Source organism: Palaemon carinicauda, chromosome 18 (assembly GCF_036898095.1).
Source record: "Palaemon carinicauda isolate YSFRI2023 chromosome 18, ASM3689809v2, whole genome shotgun sequence".
NCBI classification, from domain to species: Eukaryota; Metazoa; Arthropoda; class Malacostraca; order Decapoda; family Palaemonidae; genus Palaemon; species Palaemon carinicauda.
This window is the reverse complement of record NC_090742.1, coordinates 70,877,544-70,900,043: the sequence shown is the minus strand read 5'-3', so window position 1 is coordinate 70,900,043 and position 22,500 is coordinate 70,877,544. Positions and strand designations below refer to the sequence as shown.

Sequence of the window (22,500 nt, the reverse complement as noted above, 5' to 3'; positions counted from 1 at the left end):
CATTTGTTACATCCATTGTGCCATAAGAATCCACATTATAGAAATAATGCCGATACTATCACATCAAAATCTAAAAAGTGATTAGCGCCTAAACTCCAGAACTGAAGTACCACGGAATCCTATAATTTCTTATGCTGTCAATATTCAAGACCAAAATCATAATGATTTTTCTAAATATTGTCACCAGCTCACTGCAAAGCAATAATCTGCAAATTCTTCTGACCAATAAAGCTACCAGAGACCCTGAATCTCCAGCACAAACTCTGTTGCTATTATTATTATAATTATAATTATTATTATTATTATTATTATTAATATTATTATTATTACTTGCTAAGCTACAAACCTAGTTGGAAAAGCAGGATACTATAAGCCCAGTGAGGAAATAAAAATAAAATATTATAGAAGAGTAACAACATTATAATAAATATCTCCTATATAAACTATAAAAACTTAACAAAACAAGAGGATGAGAAACCAGATAGAATAGTGTGCCCGAGTGTACCCTCAAGCAAGAGAACTCTAACCCATGACAATGGAAGACCATGGTACAAAGGCTATGGCACTACCCAAGACTAGAAAACGATGATTTGATTTTGGAGTGTCCTTGTCCCAGAAGAGCTGCTTACCATACCTAAAGAGTCTCTTCTATCCTATCGAGAGGAAAGTGGTCACTGAACAATTACAGTGCATTAGTTAACCCCTTGGGTGAAGAAGAATTGTTTGGTAATCTCAATGTTGTCAGGTATATGAGGACACAGGAGAATATGTAATGAATAGGTTAGACTATTCGGTGTGTGTGTGTGTGGGGGGGGGGGCAAAGGGAAAATGAACCTTAACCAGAGAGAAGGATCCAATGTAGTACTGTCTGGCCAGTGAAAAGACCCCATAACTCTCTAGCTTAATGAAAATGTAGACGACAAAATAATAATAAGAATTATGGACGAACCTCTATAGACACTATATGACTGTACAGTATTTGTTGCATTTCACCAGCTAGTATAAGATAACATTTTGTTTAGAATAAGAGAAGACAAAATTTATTATTTAGTCGATTTGAGTCTTATTGACACATTGTAAACGTTGTATAGGATGTGCAGTCAGTGCATGTGATGTTGAAGCCAGTGATTTTAGTCTTCTAGAAGCATTATAGGCGAAAGAACTGCCGGTGATTTTGTCAAAATTTAACGCTTTTATTACCTTAAACTATATATGAAGTAAACATGTCCAAATCAAACAATCATGTGTATTCTCCAACTACAATAAAAGTAAATTTAGTTTCCTCAAATCCTAGAGATTAATGTTTGACCGGGTTACAAGATAAATAAAGAAACAGCGTAAAAATTATCACAAGATTCACGAATTAATTACATACAGAGAAATGTATACTTTTAATCCTAGCCAATTGTCATTCATACACATCAGCATGACAAGCAATACCATCATGATGTACTTATTATTATGAACAATAAAATCATGCAACATGATATACGCCCAATGACACCAATAAAGTCGATATAAAGTCAACTCTCCTTGGATGCGATTAAACAAATAGGCCTAGATGGTGAGAGTGAAAAATAAAGTCGATATAAAGTCAACTCTCCTTGGATGCGATTAAACAAATAGGCCTAGATGGTGAGAGTGAAAAATAAAGTCGATATAAAGTCAACTCTCCTTGGATGCGATTAAACAAATAGGCCTAGATGGTGAGAGTGAAAAATAAAGTCGATATAAAGTCAACTCTCCTTGGATGCAATTAAACAAATAGGCCTAGATGGTGAGAGTGAAAAATAAAGTCGATATAAGGTCAACTCCCCTTGGATGCGATTAAACAAATAGGCTTTGAGTGAAAAATAAAGTCGATATAAAGTCAACTCTCCTTGGATGCGATTAAACAAATAGGCCTAGATGGTGAGAGTGAAAAATAAAGTCGATATAAAGTCAACTCTCCTCGGATGCGATTAAACAAATAGGCCTCGATGGTGAGAGTGAAAAATAAAGTCGATATAAAGTCAACTCTCCTTGGATGCGATTAAACAAATAGGCCTAGATGGTGAGAGTGAAAAATAAAGTCGATATAAGGTCAACTCTCCTTGGATGCGATTAAACAAATAGGCCTAGATGGTGAGAGTGAAAAATAAAGTCGATATAAAGTCAACTCTCCTTGGATGCGATTAAACAAATAGGCCTAGATGGTGAGAGTGAAAAATAAAGTCGATATAAAGTCAACTCTCCTTGGATGCGATTAAACAAATAGGCCTAGATGGTGAGAGTGAAAAATAAAGTCGATATAAAGTCAACTCTCCTTGGATGCGATTAAACAAATAGGCCTAGATGGTGAGAGTGAAAAATAAAGTCGATATAAAGTCAACTCTCCTTGGACGCGATTAAACAAATAGGCCTAGATGGTGAGAGTGAAAACGACAAGAACTAATCTCAACTGTAATTAAGGCCACGACCATCTCATCACATTCAAACCATCCCTAATCTTTCATCACGTTACAACAGCGGTTAACCCCAGTAGGCTTATCCCGCCATAGTTTAGACACGGAGAACACGCCACTAAGACTTAGCCTGCTCTTCAACGAACTTCTCTCTCTCTCTCTCTCTCTCTCTCTCTCTCTCTCTCTCTCTCTCTCTCTCTCTCTCTCTTTATCCCTAAATCATAATTACATGTTACACACAACGGCCCCACCTCCCGTATCAGTCTCCTTACCGACCCAACCCACTTTTTCTCATATGGCATTAAATCAGATCTCTTCACAAAGGCTTCGTATTAATTAAACATTCGAATATCGACGTATTTTCTTCAGTAAAGAACAAAGATAATTAGTACTGGCCTTGTTAGATATTCATAGTGGGGCCGTGGATGCCCGGATAATCATAAGCAAATCAAGTAAGGACTCTTAATTATATTCATAAGCAGACGCTAAAGGTCATCTTGTGCCCTCCGCGACTCCCATAGATCGACCGACCTTCTCTCTCTCTCTCTCTCTCTCTCTCTCTCTCTCTCTCTCTCTCTCTCTCTCTCTCTCTCTCTCCAGCTATTTCTTCTTGATTCGTTATCGTGAAACAATGAATGATAAATCACCAGTATAAATGACATTCTAGCAATAATGAACCTAATATTGAGGATGACGTTATTTGAAAAGTCTGGAATCAGACATTTTATTGGTAACATTACAATGATGAAGCCCAGGGATTTAAAGATTTTAAAGGCCACTCATGAACGGCAGATGTAAGGGACAGTGACATTGCCCTATGAAGAAGGACAATGGCCTAGAGACTAACCATATATCATATGATCAGCGCCCAAACCCGCTCTCCACTCAAGCTAGGACCAGAAAGAGCCAGGCAATGGCTGCTGATAACTCAGCAGATAGACATATAGGCTCCCCCAAACCCAATTTCACACCCCCTCCCCCATTTTAAGCTCACAAGGATAGTAAGGTTGCATACGCCAAAGGAACTAACGAGTCTGAGCAAGACTCGAACCCCCGTCTGGCAATCACCAGGCAGAGAAGTTACCAATCAGACCACAACAAACCTTGTCTGGAGATTAAGCGTCTTCAAAGTTAATTGGTTGCCAGGAATCAAGTAAATACTGACATATACTCAAGTTCTCAACGTAACGAAAAATGACCATGAAGGAAGGACACTTGGTTTGAAACGGATTCCCCCACCCCCACTGATGCCATGTTTCCACATATCACCGGCCAGCTCTCCAGCCGCTCCCCCTTTTCCTCCATTGTTTTTATATGAATTGATTTATTCCTATCATATAGCTAAACTGTTCCCATCCTAGGTAGAGCTATTAAATGCAATCTCTTTACCGTTAATCCCAGTGACCTGTGATCATAAAAGTTAAATTCAAATTTAAGAAGCAGCTTTTACGAATGAATCTCTTTTTATTGTTTATATAAGACATATCGGTTTTTAACGTTGTTAATAGTTTATATAGGACATATCTGTTTTGACGCTGTTACTGTTCTTAGAATGATATATTGTTAATTTAGTCTCATCATTTATTTCCTTATTTCCTTTCCTCACTGGGCTGTTTTTCCTTGTTGGAGCCCTTGGGCTTGTAGCTTGGCTAGTAATAATAATAATCTCAACATCTCTCACCCATTCATTTCATCTTACACAAGCAAATAGTCGCCTTGAAGCGTTTGGTATCAAAGTGTCTGGGACAACACTGAAATGTCACCTCGGCTTTTCAATAGTTTTATGCGTGATGTGATGAAAGGAGTAGGGAAACGGACAGTAGTTGGTGTTGAAAACTTGTGGGATAAGAAAATGCTTAAAAAGGTTAATGCTTAAAGAGGATACAATCCTATCTGGTGATAGTGAAGAGAAGTGCACATGCCAGTAAAAATTAGTGTTATAGGACGAGAAAGTTAAAAGAAATTGGCAGCAAAAAAAAAAAAAGTTTATGTGGTATATCAAACCCAGGAAGGTCCAGAAATGAATATAACTGATTCATATAGGTCTTCGAAATAAGTGAAAGAGCTTACTGTATGAAGAGAGAAGAGGTGAATCTAAAGACAAAGGAAATGGCAATGTAGCATGATCTCTGCAAATACACACATATATATATATATATATATATATATATATATATATATATATATATATATATATATGTGTGTGTGTGTGTGTGTGTAAAAATAACAGGAAAACGTGATGCTCAGATGCAGAAGAACCACAGGGAAATTGAAAATACGAAATATACGATTAAGTCCTGACTAGTTCACGAAACTAGTCAGGACTCAATCGTATATTTCGTATTTTCAATTCCCCTGTGGTTCTTCTGCATATATATATATATATATATATATATATATATATATATATATATATATATATATATATATATATATATACCTCCTTTCCGGTCGCACTCAGACGTATAGCTATACAGTCTCTCTAAATATCACAAAGATCTTTGATATTTCATTCATAACAAAGTGAAAATCCCCAAAGTGCAAGCTTTAAAATCAACATCTAAATACAGGCGATTGACAACTTTAAATCGAGCTAACAGAAACTACAACTAGAAAAAAAGGAAAAAAAAAACAAGGAGGCCAAAAAAATATGAATCATTAAAAAATCTGCACTGCAATCTCTGCGAAACAGAAGACACAGTCGAATGAACATGGAGGTCAAGAGTGTCTGGTGTCTGGGCGAGTGAGGGGCAGTGCACTCATTTTCAAGGTAAATTACCTCAGATTGAGTAATTTTGGTTGATTCTAAGGAAATTTCTAGATTCATGGGACTTTCCAGGTAATTTTTTTCATTGGGTAATCTTTTGATTATAGAGTAACATTGAGTATCTAAAATTTATCTTTCACATTTTCCAAAAAATAGAGCTTTTGTTAATCATGATATAATTATTTTGCGTTTAATGAGATTTTTTAAAGTAATTAAGGTAATTTTTCTAAATTTGAGGTAATTTCTGGGGTAATCCCTTGAACATCCGAGGAGAGCCCTGGTGAATAGGCAGTTTACTGTTAGAGTAACATTAATCAGCAGACTACGACATTCTGGGGAACAAACCAAGATTCTAAATACCATTATAGGTCTAATAACGAAGTTATCATGCAATATGAGGAGCAATGGCTACATATTTACCTGATATTTAAATCAGAATCAAGAATAGGTCTAGTAAATTATATATTCCGAAATACACATTACTTAAATCTGTAATATGTCTTAGTCTCAGTATACCTTATAATAAACTCGCATGAACTAAATTATATATTGTAAACACATCTGCAATATCTATCTATTTATTATTATCATTATTATTGTTATTTCTATTATTATTAGAAAAGCTACAACCCTAGTTGGAAAAGCAAGATGCTATAAGCCCAAGGGCTCCAACAGGGAAAAATAGCCCAGTGAGGAAAGGAAATAAGGAAGTAAATAAATGATGAGAATAAATTAACAATACACCATTCTAAAAACAGTAACTGCGTCAAAACAGATATGTCCGATATAAACTATTAACAACGGCTATCTGTCTATCTATCTATACACACACACACACACACACACACATATATATATATATATATATATATATATATATATATATATATATAACAAATGCCGCCGTTTCTAGTCCACTGCCGATCAAAGTCCTCAAACATGTCAATTCATGTTGCAGGTCTGAGGTTAGGCAAGTTTTCATCACCACGTTGGATTGGTGATGGAGATTTTCGTCTGATTGCTCACAGCAAACCAATCTAGTATTGGTGGCCCTGAGTAATACCGCTTTGCTGATCACGGCAATTCGCAAACCCTATCATCACGTTAAGGTATCCCCATTGAGAGAGAGAGAGAGAGAGAGAGAGAGACCAAACGGGTATAAATATCCAAACAAATCCAGATAAAAAGCTACATAGGTCTATAGGTAAGATAATCATCAGGTCAGTGTTGAAGTTACCTTACTCTATAGTCCATCGTTATAATTGCAATAAGTATATTCGATATAAACGCAACAATAACATACATACATGATGTGGGTAAAATTGAACCTTGCAAAAGAACGACGATATATATATATATATATATATATATATATATATATATATATATATATATATATATATATATATATATATATATATATATATATATATGAGAGAGAGAGAGATTTGAACCAGATTACGTATTCTTGCACGTTTAAGCTACTCGCTTATCTATCAAACTATCCATCCAGCTCTAGTTTACATGAGAGAGAGAGAGAGAGAGAGAGAGAGAGAGAGAGAGAGAGAGAGAGATGAACAGTACCCAGTGACCACACAGATTGGTTGAATTGTAATGTTACTAAATGATCACATAATTTGATCTATGGTATTTGGTCTTTATATATATATATATATATATATATATATATATATATATATATATATATATATATATAGAGAGAGAGAGAGAGAGAGAGAGAGAGAGAGAGAGAGAGAGAGAGAGAGAGAGAGAGAGAGAGAGAGATTTGAATCAGATTTCGTAAACTTGCACGTTTTAGCTACTCGCTTATCTATCAAAACTATCCATCCATCCATCCATCTCTAGTTTACATCAGTCAATTAAACAATAAAAAGCACTCAACCCCGACCCGTCACCCCATCCGGAAAGTCAGCAACACCCCTGTTGTTCTTATGGCCGAGGAAAGACTGGTTTCCTTGGCGTGAACTGGTTTCATCACTGCCCTGGGCCCTGGGGGCCCCGCCTCGAGAGCTCCTATGACCGAAAACGCTGTTTAAAGCCCGACAAATTAACAATAGTGCAGGACTCACTCCCGTTCATTATCTTTTTTTGCTTGTGTATTTCTTTCAGTGCCGTCATCACTGCCTGAGGGTTGTGTCGCTTAAATTACAAGCAATCACTATCGTTGTTCGTTGCATCATTAAACACAGCGTTATAACGCCTATAGGCAAAATACAGTAATGTGCTGACAGTATTTTTTTGTAGAGAGCTCTTCTGTAATAATCACTTCGCTTTCTGATTGAATACATGGGTATTATCTAAAGGTATAGAGCGGGGTTCACACGGTCGAACGGTTCGTCGAACCCGGTTGTCGAACCTGTTTATCAAATGGTTCGAAGAGGTGGAGTTTGTCACAAATGCTTAAGGTTTGTGGACAATGAAGCCCCGCCCACAAAAATCAGGCGATGACTGACTATATTCGAACAGTTCAACGAACGTATTCGATAACCGATAAAACACGTTCATACGTTCGAACATCACTTCAAACATTTGTCTGTCGAACCGCGTTCGACAAACCGTTCGACCGTGTAAAACCACTTCAAGATTCGTGAAATGAGACATAACATTCACGTTCAAACAATGCGAAGGAATTAGATTCTAGTCATCAGCCTAGTCCACTTCTAACATTCGAACTATACGAACGTAATAACTATAGGGATTAACCGTTAAAAATCTAAATCACCGATAAAACGAGATGCTTCCTTGAAAGCAAATGAGAAAAATAATGATATACAATAATTTCAAATTTAACTATAGATTAGTAATTGCGTTAAGTTCCGACTGAGAAACGAAAATGCCAAATTTGCATGTTCGTTTATTATATTTTTATTGATAGAAAAATGGTTATGATAACGATATCTAAAATGTTCATGAAACTATCATAATGTATGTGTGACAGATTTAAAATTTTACTTTCCATGGGCTTGATACGACTGTACATACAATGCCAGATATTCAAACACACCCACACACACACACACACAGTGGAAGTCATAGCCAACAAAATCCAACGGTGCATATTGGCCTATCAAATTTTCAATGTTGAAATGTACCTCGAGGATAATCGCCTGTTGTACTGTGTCGTAAACCCAGGTGAAAAGTGGCGTGGCGGTTACAAAAATACTATCAGATACGTAACACTACAGTAGCTTCTGGAGTCCCTCTCTACTGCGAAAAGGGGAATAAAAATATACTGTATCTATAGCCTATACATGTATAACAGTAGTACCTCCTGGAACAGCCACCTACAACGCCACAATAAAGGGTGCAAATATATATATATATATATATATATATATATATATATATATATATATATATATATATATATATATATATATATATATATATACTTTCCTCAGAGTAATGTTCTTTACCAACTACTCTTTACCAAAGCATTATATACGAGCAGCATGTGGCTTGCCCTAGAAAACGAGCTGGTAAGATAACCAATGCAGGCGATATTACCCAATTAGAGTCATAACTAAACTAATGCATTCTTATCTGCACTGATTCCATCGCCTGATATAGAGCAGTCGTTTCAGATTTTCTTGAACAAATTTGAATAAAACACGTGAAATGTGGAAAGATTGTGTAAATATAATCGTTAGTAGGCCTATCGTCTATATTTCTAATCAATAATAACACGAATAATAATAACATAGGTCTAGATATACTTCTTATGTGAGACAGAGCAATCACGGAAATGAATCCAATTGCCAAACAGGAATAAAACGTAAATCGATCAAATTACAGACCGGCCTGAGCACGAGAGCGTTCACCTGTCAACCAATGGATACGACCAACAAACCTTTCAGTTCACGCCTACCCCAATGACACCGGTGGTTGTGAGGGCTACACCAATTAACAATCAAAAACACATCTATTCCATGTTGGCACCAAGTCATCATAGCAATTGGTAAATCAATTTATATGGTGATCGAATTTTCTTAGAAACTAATTGAAGAGCTCCACCAAAGGTGGTTATCTCAACCACGCCTTTCCTCTCATCTCCCAACTATAAGTCTTTTTCAAAATCTAAAAAGGGTGAGACCTACAATAAAAGTACGTTCCATGGCCTATAGTAAATGTATATAGCCTAAATCTATTCGTATGGAACACTTTATATATATATATATATATATATATATATATATATATATATATATATATATTCATCAGTCCTCCGAAGAAGTATCACGAAACTAGTCAGGACTTAAGCGTATATTTCGTATTTTCATTTTCCCTGTGGTTCTTCTGCATCTGAGCATCACGTTTTCCTGTGATTTTTACGCATATATATATATATATATATATATATATATATATATATATATATATATATATATATATATATATCTTATCACAGGTTCGAATGTTATCGACAGATATCTTAAGCCTACGCCTACACCGATATTTGCAGCAAATGTTTTTATGTTGAACAAACTGAAATAAGCCTCTTTTTATAGTTTAAATATGAAATATCTGTTTAATGTTGTTACTGTTCTTAAAATGTTTTATTCTAATTGTTTATTACTTTTCATATGGTTTGTTTATTCCCTTATTTCCTTTCCTCACTGGATTATTTTCCCCGTTGGAACCCTGAGGCTTGTAGCATCCTACTTTTCCAACTAGGGTTGTAGCTTAGCCAGTAATAATAACAACAACAACAGCAATAATAAATACCTAGTTTGTAATTCAGATCTACAGAATTAAGTAGTCGGAGTTTCCTTCAGCACACACACACACACACACACACACACATATATATATATATATATATATATATATATATATATATATATATATATATATATATATATATATATATATATATACTGTATATATATATATATATATATATATATATATATATATATATATATATATATTCTTTACCGAAGTCTACTCTTATGTTTAATAAACAAAAATACACAAGTATATAAATAAGAAACATGAGACTTTAGTACCCCCATTGACATCCTCATTTAATGACTAGCAATAATGAAGCAATTAAAAAAAAAGATAATTCTTCGTCCATTCAAATATTCTGGATTTTGTTTACATCGTGGATACCGCGAACTCAATATTTAGCAATGCACGGCGTACAGCACAAAATGCCATTTTCATCTTGTTAGCTTTGTCAGTAGGCTAATATATGTCTAAAGTTTTATCTTGATTAACTATCAACGTATAGCCATAATAAAAACATGAGTCAAATGCATTTATGATAGCTAATTTAATTGTAGGTTTAAATTAGACACCGCAAGCATGGTAAATGTAGTCTCGAAAAACACTAGGCCTAGTATTTCCCCATAGTCAAATGCATTTATGCTGGCTAACTTAATTGTAGGTTTAAAGAAACACCGCAAGCATGTGGTCTTGAAAAACACTAGGCCTAGTAATTCCCTCAAACCAATAATTGTTTTGGTACAGCGACTCCATTTGAAACCTGATGTGTATCAAACCCAGATACTAATAACATTTTAAAAATCTTCATCTCAATTCATTCGCAAGCAACTTAAACTAGGCCTAATCCACACCGACAAACTAAAAACAAGTTGCATGACTAATTTCCCTCATCTCGTAAAGAGGCATCTTACAGGAAATGTGCGAATTCCTAGGTTCACAGAAGGGATGCCTCAAACTTGTTCTCGTCGGTAGCATAAAAACAGGCTGCATGATCGCCTGGTTACGGATAAATGCAGGACCATTTAGTTTTTTCCTTTTTTCCTCTCTCATTTACTACACTGTGCAGACCTTTGTTGCAAAATACGTAGGCTTAACTAAACACTTTGCGAATAGTGAAGTTGTGAACCGTATACGAAAAGCAACAAGGGAACTGAACTACAGGTGATTATGGATGTTGTTATCATTATTAAGCTACACCCTTAGTTGGAAAAGCAGGATGCTATAAGACCAAGGGTTCCATAAAGGAACAATAGCTCAGTGAGGAAAGGAAATAAGCTAACAAATGAACTACAATTGAAGTAACGAACAATCAAAATACAATATTTTAAGAAGATTAACAATATCAAAACAGATCTTTCATATACAAACTATAAAAAGAGACTTATGTCAGCCTGATCAACACCGAAACATTTGCTGCAAATAACGGTGTAGGCGTAGGTGTAAGATAGCTGCAGATGACATTCGAACCTATGATGAATAGAAGCCTCCCAGATAAGGAAAAAAAAAAAGGCTGGAATGTTAGCTGCATCTCTCTACGTTTGACCAGAGGTTTGCAGTTACCAATAAAATGCGCCAATGTGCATTACCTCATTTGGTCAGGAATGTTCCATCCTACATATTTATCATGCACGAAACCTAAGGATAAGTTAAATCGAGGCACTCTTTCGCCATGCGTTAATTTCATTCAAAGGTAAATTGCCGTGTAATTTGCTGGGCTGTGTTGCATCTTAATGTTGCATGCATTTGCCTGGTGTCTTACCTGACTAGGGAGGGCACTCAGCAATGCAACAGCATCTCCTCCAAATTCAACGGACTTTAATAAATTCGATTTTTTTTCTATCACTCGAGTCTATTGTCACAAAGTAATGTGGATAAGCCAAGGACACTCGAACATTAAAACACCTTCCGGTCAAATCTGCAAAACCAGTACACTCCCTCTTCCGATCGTAATGCGCTTATGGTAAATGCCGGTTGTGGGCGTGAGCGTCTGCGGTACATTCGAAGGCGATCACAGCAACAAGTGCACTACTACCTTCTTCCATTATCCATACCTCTTCCAGTTCCAGAGACGCTACCAAGATGAAGCCGAGGGTATGTGCGAGTTGCCAGTTACTGAAATAATAGTCCAGTGATCTGACATCTTATAGTGCCCTGTTACTGATTTACAGGTTTACGCATCACCAATGCATTTGTAAAACTAAAATATTTTCACATTAAATGGCCAATAAGCGACGTAAGTAACGATTTTCTTTCAAATTTCGTCGGAGGGTATGTGTGAGTTGCCAGTTACTGAAATAATAATCTAGTCTGGCCTGGCATCTCACAGTGCCCTGTTACTGATTCAGCGGTTTATGCATCCACAATGCATTCGTAAAACTAAAATGTTTTCAAATAAAGTAAAACAAACAACTTAAGTAACGATATTCTTTCAAATTTTATTAGTTAAGTTGCCGACAGTTGGATTCGGAGGTGCCTGATCTGTCTAGCGGAGAGCAGAGTACAGTACAATAATGTGACTCCCACCCACTGACTTCTTCCTCACCCCCACCCACAACTCAATAAGCAATGCCAAATTGTCGAAAATGTATTGCCAAATCTTAACGTATTATTGTATTATGGCCCGGGCAGATTATCGTTATATTCATATAAGAGAAATAAGGACTTGAGTTTTGGGTTCGATTTGGTAAAAGAACAATGGATAAAATTGTATATTCATTATAACCTTTTCTTCTGTATCAGTGTTTAGGCATCTCGACGATACGAGGTTCCGTTTACGGGGGAAAACAAAAGCCCGTAGGTAGGGCGCCCTTCGTAGTGGTCGTAGTAATTGTTGTAGCGGTTGGCTAGATTGCGATGGGCTTTAACGACGTGCGCCGGGTTTGGCGGGAGCGTGTGGCCATTACATTCACTATTACCCTGCGTGCATAAAGCGGGTGATAATTCACCCTGTCCAGAAACATGTTCCCTTAGTACAGTATTTACAGGCGTTGCCTTCGAGCCGGTTGATAACTCAACGTCTTTTGGTCATTGAGAATGTAAAACATACCTAATGGTCATTACAGTGTTTTACAAATCTGTTTTGGTATGAGTGATTTGGAAAAAAAATGTCTACAGATAATACGGTGTCATAAAGGTATGCGGTGGTTTTGCATACTAACGTTGATTTTGCCATCATTGTAAAGCTATTTACAAAATTAGATTTCGAAATACTTCATGATTAAAGGACACTTATCACGCAATAATGCAGGAATTCCTTGCATGGCAAACTTAAGTATCTGTAATAACGTTAGTCCTATGAATCATCAGTGTAAACAACTTTTCTTTCTTTTCGATGTTTTTTTTTTTTTTTTTTTTTTTTTTTTTTTTTTTTTTAGGAGTGGTATGTTTAGAACGCTTTGTCAAGGTATCTTAAATACTTTTAGACACTATATATGAGAGAGGGGGATGGGTATATAATTTAGCTAAACTTATATATATATAAATATATAATTAATTTCCATCGCCTTTAATCCTGAAGAAAACAATTTAAAAGAATTACATCAGTTTATAGTATCAAATTTCCTTTGAATGAATAAATGCGTTTAACAACTATAAATATTAACGGTTTATATAAGCGTTTAAAATTTACTCACTCACAGTCTCACACAATGTATTATGTTCCCCTAATTCCAGACCACTTTTCTTTTTGAGAATGCTTTAGTTTCGTGCGCTCTGTCAAGATGTTGAAGATATCTTTAGTATATATATATATATATATATATATATATATATATATATATATATATATATATATATATATATATATATATATATAAATGCCGTTACTAGTCCACTGCAGAACAAAGGCCTCAGACATGTCTTTCCACTTCCGTCTGTTTATGGTCTTTCTTTGCCAGTCCACGCCGGCAAACTTCCTTAGTTCGTCGATCCATCGTCTTCTCTTCCTTCCTCTGCTTCTTTTACAATTTCTAGGGACCCATTCTGTTATTCCTTATGGCCATCTATAATCTGTCATTCTCATTATATGTCCTCCCCATATCCATTTCTTTTTCGTACATGTTAGAATATGCTCGACTTTAGTTTTCTCTGGTACCCATGTTGCTCTTTTTCTGTCTCGGTGTTATTTCCATCATCATTCTTCTTCTTCTTCTTCTTCTGAGAGGAGAGAGAGAGAGAGAGAGAGAGAGAGAGAGAGAGAGAGAGAGAGAGAGAGAGAGAGAGAGAGAGAATTTTACCTCACGATGAAACTGGTGTTTGTACGCCTGCTTGTCGTAGCTATGTGAGGTGTACCTAACTTATGTTTTAAGTCTTTAGTAAGGCTCCAAGTTTTTTATGCATAAGTTGATACTAACAGGACCATCTGATTAAACAATTTTCTCTTGGAGAAAGCGGTATTTTACGTTTTATAATCGCATTTATTTTACTAAAAGCTCTCTATCCCATGCTTAACCTTCTTTTCATTTCGGTCTCATGTGCAGATAAAAATATTACGAATACTAGAAATAACGTGACCGAATATATATAACTATATATAATATATATATATATATATATATATATATATATATATAGAGAGAGAGAGAGAGAGAGAGAGAGAGAGAGAGAGAGAGAGAGAGAGAGAGAGAGAGAGAGAGAGAGAGAGAAATTCTGACGCTACCTCATACAGATGGTTATATAAGAAATGTATACTCTTACATGTATAGGCAATATACTGTATATTCCTATCTGTTTTATGTCGTTTCCATTAACAAGAGATGCTATAGTGAGAGAAAATATTCCCACTATAGTCCATTTCTTTTATCCAGGCAGATTTGCACCGACTCGCAGCGGTGCCCTTTTAGCTCGGAAAAGTTTCCTGATCGCTGATTGGTTAGAATTATCTCGTCCAACCAATCAGCGATCAGGAAACTTTTCCGAGCTAAAAGGGCACCGCTGCGAGTCGGTGCAAATCTGCATCGGTAAAAGAAATTGACTATAGTTCTGCCGCATTCAAGTTTTAACTGCCTAAACGTGATGTAACCTCGACTTCTGCACCATCAGTTGACAAAACGGTTCTTACATCTGCACAGGATGCTTATCAGAACTGTCCAACTCCTTTCACACTTTTGCGCTTCCTATAATAAATAAGTTAGTTTAAAAAACTTCACATTACTTTGAGGGGTATTTTTCCCGGCCCTATCGCACAGAGAAGCCCTACGTACTACAGGACCTTCAAGATCTATTTGTATACATTCTTAGGTATTAAGACTCTCACACGTATTATTTTCCCCTACTTTCTTCACACCATTTATACGATTCTTTCGAAGGCTCCCTTTCCCCTGCCTCCCTGCAATTCAGATTATTGTCATCCAATCCGTTCACAATTTTCTAAGTAGATAGTATGTTGGCCAAGGCACCAACCACCTGTTGAGATACTACCGCTAGAGAGTTGTTGAGTTCTTTGACTGGCCAGGCAGTACTACATTAGATCCCTCTCTCTGGTTACGGCTTTCATCTTTGCCGACACATTCACAGAATAGTCTGGCATATTCTTTACACATTCTTCTCCTTCTGCATACACTTGACAACACCTAAACAATCCTTCTTCTTAAGAGGTTAACTACTGCACTGTAATTGTTCAGTGGCTACTTTCCTCTTGGTAAGGGTATAAGATACTCTAGCTATGGTAAGCAGCTCTTCTAGAAGAAGGACTCTTCAAAATCAAACCATTGTTCTCTAGTCTTGGGTAGTGCCAGAGCCTCTGTACCATGGTCTTCCACTGTCTTGGGTTAGAGATCTCTTGCTTGAGGGTACAGTCGGGCACACCATTCTATCTTGTTTCTCTTCCTCTCGTTATTTTGAAGTTTTTATCCTCTTGTTATTTTCTAGTTTTTATAGTTTATAGTTTATTTCAATGTTATTATTGTTCTTAAACTTCTCTTGTGGTTTTTCTTTATTTCCTTTCCTCACTGTGCTATTTTTCCTTGTTGGAGCCCTTGGGCTCATAGCATCCTGCTTTTCCAACTAGGGTTGTAGCTTAGCAAATAATAATAATAATAATAATAATAATAATAATAATAATAATTGAACATTTCTCACCTGATCACGACGCCAGAGAACAAATCAATTAATCTCACCTTATTAATAATTTTACAATACATACAACGGAAGCAGTTAATTGCTTCAATAGCATAAACGTTTTTCTGTCTTTCGCTTTTAAGATCCACAGTTTTCTCTTATAAGATCCACAGTTTATTTTCATAAAGGAGAATTGGCTTGACAATCCATTCAAACATTCAAATCATGGCTTCCACAGACAATTCAAAAGTGCTTAATTTTGAACACTTCTTGCTACCTTTCTTGTTTTTCATATTCTTGGATTCACCTATTCCCTTCTTACAATCGTTCGTAACCTTTACTCACAAAGGATAAATTACTTCTTGGTTCCATTGTTCCCCATCGGTTCATCTTACAATTATATAGATTACACAAACGGTTTCAATGAAAACGACTCATAATTGTATCGGATTATCATGTGGTTTTAGTTAACCCGCGAGACTTCTACATTGGTTAACCATGTGGTTTCAGTGTAAACGGGATGCAGTTACAGCTCGGATGGAACTACTCTGCTCCAATTGACTCATCTCCACCATAGGCCTACATGATCTGGTAAATTGCTTCAATAACTACGTTAAACCAGTCCAGTTCTTCTCTCCCTTATTCAATATCCAAGGAATTAAACCAGTTTAGTTCTTCTCTCCCTTATTCAATATCCAAGGCTTCGTGGTCTGTTCTACTCCATTAAAGGTTTCTGTTCAGTCACGTAAGAGTCGAGCTAGACTCATTGGGCTGGCAAATCTCCTTTTAATAAAAAACAATCACGTTAATGATAAAGCCACAATGAGATAGCTGTGTATCAATCAAAAAATCTACTAAGGACGATCACATAATTCAAATAGCTAGATTATAAATGGGGTTCCTTTTGTTAAAATAATCTTTTAAACGACTTCAAAAGCGGCTCCATGTTCTGACGGTAGTAGGAGACAATGAATGTTCTATATGTTTTATGTAAATCATTATATAAGAAAAACTCCTAAAATTTTTCATAAGCCAATTTACTTACAAACATCTTCAATACCTTAAGAATGCCTAATCAATACCTCATTTTTATAAGATTAGAACAGTGTGTCTTTCATCTTCGCAAGAAGACTGATATATTTGAAAGAAGCATTAACTATTTCTATTGCTAAAACTTCAGCACAGCTGTAGCGAAAATTAACTTCCTTCTTCCAGGGACAAGAAAAAAAAGTTATATTTAACAATTTTTTTATAGCCACAGTTACAATATTTTCTTAATTCCCAAAGGACTGGCACCTACAAAAGAAAAAAAAACAATTAATTCTACGAAATAATGGGTGGCTGATCAACAATATACATGTATTTGTGTATCATGCAAGCACTGTATACCCCACCTTCGCAAGAGAAAAACAGCCATACAACCATTTTTCCATTGAGTAGTTAAGGACAGAAGGAATTTATCTTCGAATGTTGGCTGAATAATAGACTGGGACTGATATATCCTTTTCAACGAAACTTTTTGATACGATATTATTCTTATTATCATTATCATTAATTGCTAAGCTACAACCCTAGTTGGAAAAGCAGGATGCTATAAGCCCACGGACTCCAACAGGGAAAATAGCCCAGTGAGGAAAGGAAACAAGGAAAAATAAAATATCTTAAGGACAGTAACAACATTAAAATAAATATATCCTATGTATACTATAAATCCTTTAACAAAACAAAACGAAGAGAAATCAGATAGAATAGTGTGCTCGAGTGTACCCTCAAGCTAGAGAACCCAAGACAGTGGAAGACCATGGTATAGAGGCTATTGCACTATCCAAGACTAGAGAACAATGGTTTGATTTTGGAAGTGTCCTTCTCCTAGAAGAGCTGCTTTCCATAGCTAAAGAGTCTCTTCTACCCTTACTAAGAGGAAAGTAGCCACTGAACAATTACAGTGCAGTAGTTAACCCCTTTGATGAAGAAGAATTGTTTGGTAATCTCAGTGATGTCAGGTGTATATGGACAGAGGAGAATCTGTAAAGAATAGGCCAGACTATTCGGTGTATATGTAGGCAAAGGGAAAGAACCGTAACCAAAGAGAAGGATCCAATATAGTACTGTCTGGCCAGTCTAAGGATCCCAAAACTCTCTAGAGGTAGTATCTCAACGGGTGGCTAGTGCCCTGGCCAACCTACTACCTAAGGAATAGGCCTATTCGAACATTTGAATTTTTCAATCACTTCTCAACTCCCGTTTCTTCAGAAAATGGGTTTTATGTTTCATGAATTTACGAGAACGAAACAAATTTTATTATTATTATTATTATTATTATTATTATTATTATTATTATTATTATTATTATTATTTGCTAAGCTACAACCCTAGTTGGAAAAGCATGATGTTATAAGCCCTAGGGCTCTATAAGGAAAAGTAGCCCAGTGAGGAAATGAAATAAGAAAACAGAATAAAGTGCCTAGGTCATAAGAAAAATCGGTAACTATTTCATGAGTGGTAAAAACCAGAACAAAACGTAATGAAAATGACAAGAAACTTATCGACCCAAGAAACGCAGTGGGGTAAGAGCTTACTGCGTCATTCACTGCCTGAACAATTTTGCAATTTCTCCCTGATAGCAGTGCAATCAGGCACACCCTCTAGTCACGAAGAAAACTTTAGCAGCTGCTGTCAAACTGTTTCTTTACCAGACATAAGACATATAAGTGAGTATCTTGATAACTTGACATCGAAATTCAGCATAACTTTTTATCACAATGTCATTATATAAATTCGCGATGTAGGCCTATAGGCCTGTAGATCTTCCTACTTGACAGAAGCTAATATGATATTACGGTTGAGCTGTATTAATGTAGAAATTCGAATGGCTATTAAACTGAGAGAGAGAGAGAGAGAGAAAGAGAGAGAGAGAGAGAGAGAGAGAGAGAGAGAGAGAGAGAGAGAGAGAGAGAGAGAGAGAGAGAGAGAGAGAGAGAGAGAGAGTAACTTTCTGTATTAATTGCGTAAAGCTATAATTTGTGTTATCTCCACCTTTGTACTTGGTTGTATATTTGTTGTAGCCTAAAAGAGATTACTTCTAGATTGTTTCTAATTCTATTGCATATCTACAGGGCTGAAGGTTTACCATATGGAGGCCCTTCCTAGAGAGAGAGAGAGAGAGAGAGAGAGAGAGAGAGAGAGATTTTCTCACTGAAACTTATTTGTAGGTCTTCTCGTCTTAGAGCGCTTTCGCCTTTAAACTATTCAAATGATTCACAGGTGGCTCACATTTCTTAAATATTACATTTTCTTTATCTACGACTTATTTTCAATTTTCCCCATATTCATTTCTTTTTTTTTTTATCACAGGACATGTACTATAAGAACTCAATTTGTCATATTATAAGCCTCCTATTCGATCATCCATATGGCTTCCGCGAGACCAAGTCAACTGGTAATCTATTTTCCTTTCCTCACTGGGCTATTTTGTCCCTGTTGGTACCCTTGGGCTTATAGCATCCTGCTTTTACAACTATGGTTGTAGCTTAGCTAATAAATGTTAGAATCCAATTTGTCATATTATAGGCCTCCTATTCGATCATCAATATGGTTTCCGTTAGACAAGTCAACAGTTATTTTCCTATTTTCCTTTTCTCACTGGGTTATTTTTTTCCCTGTCGGAACCCTTGGGCTTATAACATCCTAATTTTCCAACTATGGTTGTATCCTAGCTAATAATAATAATAAATAATAATAATAATAATAATAATAATAGTCCTATCTGATTATCCTTCCTTAGAAACCCTGGTGAATCTATTTCACTTTGTCTATGGCTTCACTTATCTTCGCACTACAGGAAGTTTCTTATCAGCTCAGGCTATTTACATCGTAGTTGACGATGTTATTTACTTCCATTTTCATATCTTTAATGGTTTTCCTCGTGGATAATATATCTCTCACTTACTTTCTTATTTCCACTCATAACTTTCTATTGGTACCTTGATGCCCTACCCTATATTATATACGCACCAGCCACCCGTTGAGATACTACCGCTAGAGTTATGGGGTCCTTTGATTGGCCAGACAGTACTAATTTGGATCCTTCTCTCTGGTTATGGTTCATTTTCCCTTTACCTACACATACACAGAATAGTCTGGTCTATTCTTTACATATTCTTATCTGTCCTCATACACCTGACAACACTGGGGTTACCAGACAATTCTCTCAAGGGGTTAACTACTGCAGTGTAATTGTTCAGTGACCACTTTCCTCTTGGTAAGGATAGAAGAGACTCTTTAGCTATGGTAAGCAGCTCTACTAGGAGAAGGACACTCCGAAATCAAACCATTGTTCTCTAGTCTTGGATAGTGCCATAGCCTCTATACCATGGTCTTTCACCGTCTTGAGGTAGAGTTCTCTGGCTTGAAGGTACACTTGGGCACAATATTCTATCCTATTTCTCTTCCTCTTGATTTCTTAAAGCTTTTATAGTTTATGTGAGAAATATCTATTCTTATTTTAATGTTACTGTTCTTAAAATATATTTTTTTCTTGTTTCCTTTCTTCACTGGGCTATTTTTTATTTTAATGTTACTGTTCTTGAAATATATTTTTTTTTCTTGTTTCCTTTCTTTAGTGGGCTATTTTCCCTGTTGGAGCCCCTGGGGTTTTAGCATCCTGCTTTTCCAACTAGGGTTGTAGCTTAACAAGTAATAATAATAATAATAATAATAATAATAATAATAATAATAATAATGCTTCTGATAGCAATTTTCTCTGTATCTATCTCTGTCTCATATTCCTTCTACCTGCTCAACAATATTTTCAAATTTAGAAATCGAATCCATCAAATCTATCAGTATTTTGATCTTGAGAATAAGATGTGCCAAGAGTTGTTCTGGAGTGATCTTCAGATTATTATTATTATTATTATTATTAGCTAAGCTACAATCCTAGTTGAAAAATAGGATACTATAAGCCCAAGGGCTCCATCAGGAAAAAATACCTCAGTGAGGAAAGGAAACAAGGAAATAAACTACAATTGAAGTAATGAACAATTATAATGAAATATTTTAAGTATAATTCTCAACATTAAAATAGATCTTTTACATATAAACTATAAAAAGAGGCTTATGTCAGCCTGATCAACATAAAAAAGTTTGCTGCAAGTTTGAACTTTTGAAGTTCTATCGATTCAACTACCCAATTAGGAAGATCATTCCATAATTTGGCCACAAATGGAATAAAACTTCTAGAATTCTGTGTAGTATCAAGCCTCATGGTGAAGTTATGAATATTATAAATATCTAGTGTTACGAACAGGATGGTACTAGTAGATGCTGTAGTTCTTAATCCTATCACTTTCAGATTCACACCGTTAAACATTTGCCGTGAAAAAAGAAAAAAAAACGGTAAATGCCTGGCAACATTAACTCCAGAATTTTAAGGAGTGATCTTACGGCCACCAACCCGTAAAAGATAATATCAAAGTAAAGTAAGATTACGGTCGCCTGTACTTTACTGAAATACGGCTGAAAACTATATTTTTATGAGAATTTTCGATAACTTACGGTTTTTTTTTAATAGTGCATGTTATGATTTTGCGTAGGGTCTTCACTCACTTCTGCTTTTTTCTTTATTAGAAAATCGAGGAAATGAGGAATACTAAATCCAAATTGGTTTTAATTCAGTTCCATCGTAAGATCGCCTCTCGTGAATACCTCTTTGGAAACAGCTCTCAAGAACTTCTTAACTATATGCCTGCTCATCCATATCTCGTATTCTTAATCCCGCAAGTGCTGCGTGTAAATCATAATGTTGCCTTTTCTATTCCTCCGTATGTTCTGGATCATTCCATTTACTTCATAGGGGAGGCAGATCTGTGTTCATTTAAGCCTTGAAGTCCCTTAACGTACTTTCCTATCGAGACCTTTGTTTGTGTTGCCTAATGGCGATAGAGAGAGAGAGAGAGAGAGAGAGAGAGAGAGAGAGAGAGAGAGAGAGCCTTACCTTATGCCTTTATTCAATGTTTGGGTTCCCCAGGTCCCTCAGTGTGAGGCACCTCTTATATATATATATTATATATATATATATATATATATATATATATATATATATATATATATATATATATATATATAAATATATATATTATATATATGTAAATATATGTATATATATATATATATATATAAAGAGAGAGAGAGAGAGAGAGAGAGAGAGAGAGAGAGAGAGAGAGAGAGAGAGAGAGAGAGATTAGTTTACTCCAGGAAATTCGTAGCAATAAAGATTATCTTTGTGTTTATATCATAATTGTTATGATATAGCACTGCCGTAATGCTCCAGTCACACATATGGGATCTAAGGCAGCGACTGTTGTAACTGCCAAAATTTAGCTCATTACAATGTGATGATGGTGTATCAATGACAAGATTTCCAACAATCGCCATGCTTCGCCACTGCATCGCGTGGTTATGGCCCATGTGCCATGATGA

General features: G+C 35.8%; 2 protein-coding genes across 2 annotated transcripts in view; one reads left to right on the top strand and one right to left on the bottom strand.

The window, feature by feature from the left end:
• The window catches only part of LOC137657357 (uncharacterized), a 154,577-nt gene extending 142,457 nt beyond the window's left edge, over positions 1 to 12,120 (bottom strand). The window contains exon 1 of the mRNA XM_068391693.1: positions 11,723 to 12,120. The gene's annotated coding sequence lies outside the window, so the exon portion shown is untranslated. The remainder of the gene's footprint in view (positions 1 to 11,722) is intronic.
• The window catches only part of LOC137657356 (gastric triacylglycerol lipase-like), a 48,769-nt gene continuing 38,196 nt past the window's right edge, over positions 11,928 to 22,500 (top strand). Inside the window, exon 1 of the mRNA XM_068391692.1 lies at positions 11,928 to 12,054. Within this exon, the coding sequence (XP_068247793.1) occupies positions 11,928 to 12,054 (127 nt within the window). The remainder of the gene's footprint in view (positions 12,055 to 22,500) is intronic.